We start from the raw sequence: 11,038 nt of genomic DNA, 5'->3' as shown, positions 1-11,038 counted from the left end.
CCTACACAAGGGCAGTGAGGCTGGATTCATGTCTGGTTGAAAAGTGTGTGGGGATCAGCAAGAGGAACATGCAAGCGATGCCGGGGGAATCTCCCTGTGTCTGCTCTGAATCCGATCGCCTGAAGCCTGCAGCGGACGAGCCTGCCTTGCCTGTCACAGCTTAGTATTGGTTTTTATAGTAGCATCTCCTTGCTCCAGTGCAGAGATACCAGTTGGTAGCCTGATACCAGCCCGAAAGGGGTGTCCCATCCTGTTACTGTCCCTTGAATTGGCAAGTCACTGATGAAAGGGAACACACAAGGCTAAAAAATAACCCCCATTTGCAGGAGTCACCCAGAAAATGGAAATAATTGGACAGATTGCACTAGCTCGTTACTCAGTGAATCTTTGCCCCAGACTAACACACCCCAGAGCAGGTAGGGAGAGGTACCCAGAGAAACGAAGCGGCTTGCCTAAGGTTGGTGTGACAGCCCGCGTCTGAGCTGGAAAGTGAGCTCAGGCCTCTCGCGTCTCCCCCGCCAGCCCGCGTTTCGTAAACAAATGTGATTAACATTCAGCTGTGAAAGGAAGAAATCGAACATGAAACCACTGTCTTCCTCGGTAAATGAACACGGCATGTTCGTTTCGCGCACTGGCTAATGATTTATGCAGCTGCAGCTGCTTGTAATTAAGAGTCTGTGTGGTACAAGCCTACTATAAACATCCTCTGCAAAAGACGGGACCGGCGTCTTGATGAAACGCCGGGTCGCTTCCTATTGTATCCAACGAGCCCCTCGCATGGCGTGCTTGGGCTTTTCCTTGGGAGGAGATTCAAATAGACAAGTTACAGCTCAAGAACAGCGGGGTGGCCAAGGTATTGGCCTAGGGCATGTGAGGTCTGCATCCTTTACCTAACCCTGCCAAGAGTTCCTCGCATCATTTGGAGCAAGTCCCCATCTCAAGGCATCGCTCGACTATAAAGAGTAGGAACTGCCTCTGACGCTTATGTTTTATATGTACCGCAACCAGCACACTTAGTGTGGGCCTCACACAGAGGCAGCCTTAGGGGTGGGTGACACGGATGACCACCCAGGGCGCTGTGGTCAGGGGGGCACCGAACACACGCACATGCACACACACTCGTGAGCAGCCCACACTCACAGCAGTGCTCTCCCCACCCCGCCCTGCCCTGGCAGATCCCTGCCTCTGCCTGCCTGGTGCTGACTTGGGGGTGGGAGGCACCAAAATACATGTGGCGGCACCAAAATACAAGTTCACCCAGAGCACCATTTTCCCTAAGGCCGACTCTGGCCCTACACTTGGTTGGCGCTCCTGGAATATAAAAAGGCTTGGCAGGATTCAGTGTTTGTTGGTAAATGTTGATAGACATCAATGTCATCTCACGGACTGATGAAAAAATATTTCCACCATTAATAATCAAAATGAATAGAAAGGGGACATACAAACGATGGCTGATGGAGTGCGTGGAGACAGGGGGAGCAGTCCTACAGAGCCGTGCTGACTGTAGTTTCAATTGCAACTCCCAGGAGCCCCGGGGGACCGGGAACCAAGGAAGAGGAAGTGACAAAGCAAACAAGGGAGCTTCGGGTGAGCGAAGCCAGAACTGATGGCAGCTCTGGCGGCAGTCCTACAGCGGTTACGTTTGTCATTAATAAACTGTCTACTCCCCAGACTCCTTATTCGGTGCAATCCTGAAAATTTAAATCCATAAAAAAATGAAATAAACGCTTAAAAATAAACATCAATATTAGCCGTCGAAATGATTAAAAAAATAAAGGGTGTCTATGGATGTGCGCAGGGGTGGGGTGTGCATTTAAATTGGAGTGGTTCCCAGAGAGCTGCTTTAATTAAAACACCTCCATCATTTGTATTAAGCATCGCACATTTCAAAATGGCCTCGGGGGTGCTTTAAATAAAGCTCACTCGATGAGTTTTATTTAAAGCGCCCTCTCAGCTGTTTCGAAATGTGGGACACAATACACATGATGGTGAGACACGCTGGAGCGTGAACGCTCCAGCCGACTTGATTAATCGAGTCTGTTCCGATGCGTTCTAATTAGAACACAAAGGCGCACGTGTATCGGCACACACCAATCGAACGCTGCCAAGCCTAAATATCAATAATAAACACACCTGGGCTTGACATTGCTCTCCTGAGCTCTGTATGCATTCAAAGAATGAGAGCCTGTGGTAGTAGGAACACTAGGACTTTTTATATTGGCATTATCACCAAGGGAGTTGCCTTGGTGGCAATACAACAGAGAAAATAGGGTAGAAGCAAGTACTAAAGGCAGTGGAGTTTGGGTACTATTGCGCACTGGTCGGCACTGGGTACTGGACATGAAACCATGTCAACAGAAATCAGAGGGCTGCATTGGCTCTGTATTTCTTTATTCCATATAAATATTTTCCTTTCCAGCTGGCCCATAAAAGGAAGCGAATTGGGTTGTGGATGTGATTTATGGTCATTTAAAAGAAAGTCTTCCAGCAGGGTGAAAGGATCCATTTTCTCCTCCTCCTCTTGATCTAATGCACTCTAGTTATTTGGTAAATCTTTTAATGGTTTTATAATGTACTGAATGTAGCCAAGTGACACCATTTTTTCAAGTTGATTGTATTGCCTCTTATCAGTTTCATAAGCCTGAAATTCTAACAGAGTTAGAATAATTCAATAATTTATATTGCTGAAGTGTTTGGTTTGAACCCTGATAAGCGCTACCTTTGATTGCTCTGGGTTTTTCTTTCTGAGTGGCTTATGCATTTGTTCTCTGCGTGTAGAAAGCCCGATCACTTTGCTGGCAAACATGGAGGTGATCATAGCACTGTAGATCAGGGGTCTGGTTCCCCATTACCCTGCTCCCCATTGAGGCAGTCACGCAGGTGCATAGTTGGTGCGAAACGTGGCTGGTGGCATTTTAGATTCAGTGTGCAAGAAGCAAATTGACTCACAGGCCACATCCACATGAGCGTGGATGTTTGGTTACGCAAGGACAACTAGCAGTGGGACACCTTGTGCCGCTGCTACTTGTTCCCAGGGAATACCTAAGTCACACGCTGTCTGGCACATGGCAGGTTACTCCAGGTAGGGTAGAGGAGGCTTGGGCCAGCAATGGGCTGGCCCCAGCAGCCTTACCTGGGGTCCTGGGGGCTTCTGGGGCTGCCACTCAGATCCTGGCCGGCAGCTGGTGTGTGGCTCTGGCCGGCCAGGCTCCGGTTTTAAGTGGTGCGTGCTGCCCCGCATGCACCACTCCACTTTTTTTTTGCACATTTTTTTTTACCCTTGGATACCCAGGGGTCAAAAAAATCCCATGTGCTGCCACCTTGAAGCGCAAAGAATGGCTGAATATGCGGTCTGTGGCTCCACAGACGTGTCTGCAGTGCCACAAAGCTCACAGCCACGGTCATCTGGACACGGCCACAGAGTCGAAACCAATGAAGCACAAGGCCTGGAGCATGTTACACCATCAGAGTTCATTGCAGCTTCTAGGCCATCTTTCTGACAGCCTGTGAGGTAGGTGTTTTGCCCCCTTTTTAATTCCAAACATGGGGATTTGGCATTGTACCAGCGAGGAGAGGCATCCCCAGCGCAGCCAGGGATTCCCGGGGCTGCAGCCTTGTTCATTTGCAGAGACTGTGCCGAGTGCTGGTTAGCAGAAGGCAGGGCAGTCAGACAGATCAGGGTGTTTCTATCTCTGCATGGACACGCTCTTAGAGATGGCATCTCCCAGACACCTCTGTCCAGGCTTTGCCCTGGCTTTGTCCAGGGGTGGGCAAAATGCAGCCCGCGGGCCGGATGCAGCCCACCAAGCCATTCTATCTGGCCCACGAGGCCCCTAAAAAATTTAGAAAATTAATCTTTATCTGCCCCATGATGGCTGTCATGTGGCCCTCGATGGATTGCAAAACTCAGTATGTGGCCCTCCGACCAAAATAATTGCCCGCCCCTGCCTTAGTTTCACATCGCTGTGTCTGTGCAGGCTGTGCTGGCGCTTCCCCCTAGTCTCCACCTCTGTCCCAATATGTTCATGCTTGCTTCTCTTTCTTGCACACATACACACACCCACATTTCCACACATGTGCGGGTCCACCCAGGTAGTTCACCTCAAGTGGCCTGTGCTGGCTTAGAGACTACTATCACTTCAAAGAAGAGTTTCATGGTTTCGTTACAGCTACCCAACATAGTGGTCACCCATTAGCTTCAGTGGGCCTTTACCAAAACTATGAGGGTGTTCTCCCACATCCCATTTTCTAGAGGGGGTCACTGAGAGGAGAAGGTTGCCTGCTTCACTCAGATGTACTCCCATACTAGAACATGGGAGACCATGGGCTTTCGGGTGGGGGCTTCGCTCTGTTCAGCCCCCTAGCACTTGAGATGTTGGCCTGATACGCTAAGATGTTCCACTCCTGAGTGGCCACGGCTCCTGCCTGGTGGTGATTGGCATCATGCTTCACAGAGGGGCAGGCAGAGGAGTGTTGTTGGAGATAGAAAATATATGCAAATCCCACTTTTGAGACCTGACTAGCTAATAAATGCACAGGCTGGGTCTGCATTTGTGAATAAGATGGAGCTGGACCAGTTTGTGGTATGGCAGTAGAAAGGGACTGGGGTCAATGACCCAGGGGGTTTCTTCCAGCCTGAAGCTTGTAGGGTCCAGGTTGATGTGTGTGTGTGTGTGTGCGCCAGCCTAAGCCACAGTGTCCTTAGAGGGCTCATGAGGTCCTAATAGAGGGCTGAGGCCACACAGACCGGCACGGGGGTGATCCTGAGCTGCACTGCCCCATGGAGACAAGAAAGCAGGACACTCCCAGGTGCACACAGCTTTGCACCTCCTGCCAACCTCCCTTCTGGGTTGTTACCTCTAGATGGCTGGTCCTACTGGCGGGCAGGGGGGTCATAGCCTGGACTGTCCCTCCCACTTCCCTCTGTCTTGGGCTCCTAGATGCAGGGAGAAGCTTCAGCACAGCCTGGGGCACCAGGAACGGGGATCTGTCTTCTCTGGCAGCCCAGGAAAGGCCAACCTGCAGCATGTGTGCCCCAAGTGGCACAGGCAGCCTCTATGTGGCACGTGGCAGATAGGGCAGCGAGCAGGAAGCAGAGCAGCAGCTCAGGCAGGGGAAGGGGATTGGAGGGACACTCAAGGAGTGCCAAAAATGGCCAGCCTTCCTGGTTTAAGGCATCCTTCACTCTCTGCTGCTGATGACCCATGCATAGGGACCTAATGAAATCACAATTTTGTGAGTTTCGTGGAAAATGCAAAATCCGACATTGCCTGCAAAAGTGGGCAATATCTGTGAAATCCATGAGAAAAAAAAGAAAACTTACTGAAAATAAAATGCTGGCTCCCCAGAGAGCCCTCTGTTATCATGAGGGCTTGTCATTTTTCCTAGGCTTTTTAAGGGAATGCAGAGAGCCTCGCCTAGTCACACAACTCCTAAATACCAACAACAAAATATCACCAGACTCTCATTAATGTGAAAGTTGGCAGCTCCGGGCCCCTTGGACCTGAATGCCAGAGCAGACTGTTTAGTTTCATATGTTGATAAAAAAAAAGTTGAAAATAGCTGTAAAAATACTCTACACTGGAGAAATACTCTCTGCTTACAACATCTGTTGCAAACTACAATATTGGAAACAATCCCCTCCCTCTCCTTCAAGTTCCTCACGACTTTTGAGATGAACTTCTTGCTTGCGTTCTTTTTCCCCCTCCAGTTGTGCCCATGAACGTCAGCTGCACACGCACGGACTTTCAGATCCAGATCCCCATGAGGTCTCTGGCTGAGCTGGAGAGAAATAAGATCTACTTAGGGACTCCCTCCTGTCCTGCCCAGGTGGTCGGCCTGAACTTCAGGATCCACACGAGGTTCGACACCTGTGGTACCGAGTCCCAGGTAAGCAATCAGTATGAATCGTAGTCCCCTGCAGTCATGCGGTAAACCCTGCTTCTAGCTAGCTACATAGTAAGATTATCCTGCTTCCGAAAAGCTTCTGGGACAAGATAAACAAAAGGTGGGGAAAAAGAAGTATTTTCCCTAATTTATAGGCAGGGGCTGATGTTCAAAGCAATGCCTTGGCAGAGATCAGGTTTGCCAGATTGGATTGTGATATTTTTTCCTTTGGACAGTCTGACCCATCTGCCGTGTGAATGCAGAGATGGGACAAGGGCCAAAAGAGCCCGAGGAACCCAAACTCAGTGGCCATCGTCAGTATTGCCAACTCTCAGGATTTTTGGTGTTGTTCTTAAAGTCTATGCTTTGGGAAGGTGAAAACCTTAGTTTTTTCTTTTATATATGTTTATATGTATATACATATATATAAGAAAGAGCTACGTTTTTCACATTCCTGACGTGTAGACTTTAACAGCAACACCAAAAAGCATGAGAGTTGGCAATGCTGCAGCTTTTAGCAACGCGTCTCAGCGTGTGGCCCAGGACAGAGCCCAGAAGAGACCTGACAAGCCATGAGAGCTGCCCTGTTATGACCAGAGGAGAGGAGCACCTGGTGCTCTCATTGAAGTCCCTGTGGAAATAAGGCTACATCTTTCTGGATAGTCAGAAGCCATGAATCCACCTATTTTTTGCCTCCTAGCCTAGGCTCAGACATGGGCCACGGTCACTGCAGGTTTGACACGTGTCTGCCAAGATTGATCTGGCTACACTTGGTCATGCCTCAGAGTAAGATGATGGATTAGGAGACCTGTTAAGGCCCTATACCTCCCTGACTCTAGCTCTTAGCACACATTTGAGCCACGTGCTTTTAAGCTGTTGGCAAGAAACCACTATGAATACATTGCACCCAGTCTTTGTCTCTTAAGATACTAAGGCTTGGCATTGTCTGAATGTTGCTACATTGTGGGCTTGGGGTTTTTTGTGGCTGAAAAGAAGATATTAATTCACCAAAGACAAATCAAATACAAAATTGGGCTTTAACCCCTGTCCCACAGAAAAGAAACAACACATCCATGATCGTTAGCATCCTGTACATCAACTTTTCATCAGGGGACCAGGAGGACATTCACAAGTACGAAGTGCAGTGCGAGCCCAGAAGGAAGGAAGCCTCCGTAAACCTCCTCTCAGGCTCCGATCCCTACCGGCTGAGCCAGTACGCCAAGAACCTGGTGGAGTCGCAGCAACAGGACGCCGAAGCCATAGACACCTATGAGATCAAGAGCCAAGACACCAGCGACATCGTCTTCATTAGCATCTGTATCCTTGCCGGCATCCTCATGGTGATTGCTGTGGTTGGACTAGTGTTGCTATAGGAGCCTGCCTTTAGGACTTGAGTCACTGGGACCAGTGCTCCCTTCTCTACTGCTTCCCCCCATCCCTTATCACGAACCGACCTTCATAACCAGCATCCTGAAGACACTGGGCCATGGCCTGTTCCACCTAATAGGTGTCTTTGGGCATCTAGGCAACTAAGGGCATGTCTGTACTGCTTTTGCAGAGCTCCTGTGAGTGCTACTAGGAAACACATCCCTGCACACATCTCCTCTGTGTGCGCACAAACCCCAGAAGAAAACCATGAAGCTGCCCTGAGGACACTTGTCCAGAGGAAGCCTGGATTCTAGGTCCTCAGTCAGACAGGGCTTGAACCACTATGTCCCATTTCCAAGTTCCCTACCTAGCAGGCCACGAGCTAGCTAGGGCCTAAGCATCCCCCAGCCCTACTCCTGAAGCTGGCTCACTAGCCACTTCCAAGAGAAAGAGTCCTGGAGCAAGAAGACGATGCTCCTCTGTGGCCCAGTGAGGAAGCATTGCCCTGGGAGGGAGACCTGGGTCCCCGCCCCAGCACATTTTCTGCAATGACTGATACATAAACAGCATTGGGAGAACAAGCTGGGAGCAGGGGCCAGAGCCCAGGTTTCCCTCCATCCCAGCCCAGTGCCATCTCACTGAGCCAGCTCCTTGCATGCTGGCTTCATAATACCTTCCCTCTTGGCTTACCCATGACTTGTCTTCAACAGGGTGGTTGAGGTGCCTTCGCCTCCTTCCCTCTACCCAGCTCACATGCTGGTAGATGAGACAGTTTGCTGGGAAATGGGAGCTGTGGGTTCAAACCCCTTCTGGCTAAGGAGAGCCTCAAACCTGAGGGTCTTCCTCCCTGGGTAAGTGCTCTCACCACAAGTCTGTTGGGTTAAGTGGTGGGTCGTCTGCCCTCTTCCACTGTTATTTGGACGTTGCCCTCTAACGATGGATTCAGCCTGTGGCCAGACTCCATTTCCCAGTAACCCAGCCCCATTACCCCAGCCTGTCCACCCCACACCCACTGCCGAGGGCAGGACACATACGGGCAGGGTGCACAGCTGGGTGGCTGGGATGGGGCGGTGGCTGGAAGTCAAAGAGACCCCAAGATTTGGGGGCAGTGACAGTGTGGGGCAGAGCCATGATCTGATGCCCACCTGCCCTTGCAGGGGTGTGTGGGCAGCACATCGCATCCCTGCCCTGGCCCTAGCCCCACACTGTCACTGACCCAAGATCCTGGGGTCTCCCCAGCCATGCCAGCCTGTCTTGTTCCCAGCCACAGCCCCAACCCAGCCACCTGGCCACTCACCCTGCCTGTGCGGGTCCCACCCCCGGCCGTGGGTGCAGAGCAGGGTGCCTGGGCAGCAGGTCTGGGTCCGGTAGCAGCAGCCAAAGGAGCCACCGCTACAGGGGCAGCCAGAAAACGGAGTCCACCACCATGGGCCGTATTTTGCCCAGCCCTGCTAAGTGGTCTGTATAGGACACAACAGAGGGAGCTCTGTTCTTTCCCAAGTGGATTAAGCTCGCAAAGGCGACCCATTGTGAGAACAGGGGGAGTCATATACTGTCACAGGCAGGTTAGGGAGCACAAAGCTGCTTATTGAGAGAACAGGAGAGCTAGGGGACTCCCCAAGTGCCTTTGGTCTGTACCCTGGGCTGGGATGAGTCATTTCTACCCAAGCTGTGGGAAAGGTTTGGACCCAAGCATTTCAGTATGATCTTGTTCCACCCTGCTCGAGTCCCCGAAATCCATAACATGTCTCTGCATCACAGGCCTTCATCCTAGCCATAACACTCGGGCACACAAAGCAGCAAGGGGGAGAAGGAGCCATCTCTCTTGTGTGAATGACTGTTCAGGGACTTGACCAGGGTGGAACGGGATTGCTTAGAACAGGGGTGGACATCCTGTGACTCCAGAGCCCCAGGTTGGCCACCCCTGGCTTAGAAACTAAGGTAGCACTTAGGTTGCTAATAGGTGGAATAGGATTTGGCTAATTGCCCTGGTCTTAGACTTTTAGGGCAGCTGCTAAAATGGAGGACTATAGTGGAGGTGAAGTCCATCCGCCATCTCCTTTCAGGACTCTAAAGAAATTTCTGCAATAGGCAAACGCTTCCTGTTTTGATATTTTCCCCTCCTGTCTGTCCATATGGCTTACGAATATGACTCTTGTGCTTCATGACTATTCTTACAATGGCTTGGATGTGCTCTCCCTATAATGTTGCTACTCTAAAAGGAGCAATGTTGTTTGCCTATAGCTAGAAAGAACCAGTAGAAATTAATTCTGACTTTAATGTTCAAATCCACCAATCTAATATAAAAAAGTATATCGATATATTATACATGATTCTTTATGTTTGCGTGGGTAACATATATACTTTTGCGCACCTGTTATATAGGTACATATACAGCACAGAGACAGATATGTTGGAGTGCTGTTGTAGCCATGACAGATCAGGAAGTATGTGAGAGGCATGAATTTTTGTGGGTGATATTTTTTATTGAACCAGCTGCATAGTCGGGAGAGGGGGGAGAGGAGTGTACGTAGAGTATCCCTAGCAATCGGTATACATGCTCTGTTGTAACATCCTTATAATAAATTGTGTTTGTCATGTAGCTGACCACTTCATCTGCCCGTTGCATGTTCATCCATCCATCATTCATCATGTTCATCTAACCAGGACTTGTTCTAACACTTGAACCTCTTGAGTAGCTTCAAATACCCAACAGAGGAATCTTTCCTATTTTCCCCTGCATGCCCAGGATGAGCAGTATTTACACCTATACCAATAACACTGTCATAATCCAAAATCTCTAAAAACTGCTGATTTGTGCCTTTTCAATGGATCAGCATTTACAGTCCTGGAGGATGTTGATGTACAAAACAAAAAATACACATAGGTAATTTTTAGAGATTAAATACTGCATGAGTTATAATTTCCTTCTCTCTGTAAACTTTGCATAGTTGGATGCTTAAGGTGAAGTCCTACCCCCCTCCCCCCACAAGTAAATCTACAGGTATTTTTTCATTGACTTCAATGAAAGCAAAATTTCACTATAGTAACTAAAAAAGTCTGACTTCACAGGTGAAGGACTACAAAAATCATCCCCAGCATTAACCATTGTTAAACGTTTGCTCCACTGATGTTCTGTTAAATAGGTGGCATCTACAGAGTGGTTAGTGGATGGTGAGGTCGGCACATGAATAGTCCTTGGGGTAACCTGCATAAGCCATTTTCGAATGCCACTTGTGATGGGTGCAGCCATCCCGAAGTGTGCCAAGAATGTTAAAGCTCAGACTCTTTGTTCAAGTATGTAACCGGCTGTATTGGGGGATTCGCTTGTTATACACAGAGGTGTACTGGAAGGACTGTTCCAAGGAATGGTTATGTTTCCGATTTTGGAAAGCTGCAGCAATGGGAGTGTAGGTTAAATATGAGGGAAAACTTGCTCGCTAGGACGGTAGTGAAACAGTGGAACAGGTTACCCACAGAGATGGTGATATCTCCATCTTTGGAGGTTTTTAAGACTTGGCTAGACAAAGCCTTGCCTGGGATGCTGTAGTTGGGGCTGGTCCTGCTTTGTGCAGGGGGTTGGACTAGATGTGACCTCCTGAGTTCCCTTCCAACTTTAATTTTCTGTGATTCTATAACTTCACCATCTTGGTGTTCGGAAGAATCCAAGATTTTGCAGCTCTTGGGAAATTACCTTTTCAGTAACATAAAGCAAGGGGTTTTACTGCAAATCATGGTGGTTTTAGGCAGGAACAATACCTCCAACTAGTCAAGGGGATGTCCC

At 49.3% G+C, this 11,038-nt stretch overlaps 1 protein-coding gene across 1 annotated transcript in view; it reads left to right on the top strand.

Moving 5' to 3' along the window:
• Positions 1 to 7,259, top strand: part of CDCP2 (CUB domain containing protein 2) — a 24,670-nt gene extending 17,411 nt beyond the window's left edge. Inside the window, exons 5-6 of the mRNA XM_006025840.1 lie at positions 5,711 to 5,889; positions 6,942 to 7,259. Of these exons, the coding sequence (XP_006025902.1) occupies positions 5,711 to 5,889; positions 6,942 to 7,259 (497 nt within the window). The remainder of the gene's footprint in view (positions 1 to 5,710; positions 5,890 to 6,941) is intronic.
• Positions 7,260 to 11,038: the final 3,779 nt, after the last annotated feature.

Source organism: Alligator sinensis, unplaced genomic scaffold (genome assembly GCF_000455745.1).
Source record: "Alligator sinensis unplaced genomic scaffold, ASM45574v1 scaffold172_1, whole genome shotgun sequence".
NCBI lineage: Eukaryota > Metazoa > Chordata > Crocodylia > Alligatoridae > Alligator > Alligator sinensis.
Note: the sequence above shows the minus strand (reverse complement) of the source record. Positions and strands in the feature narration are given on the sequence as shown.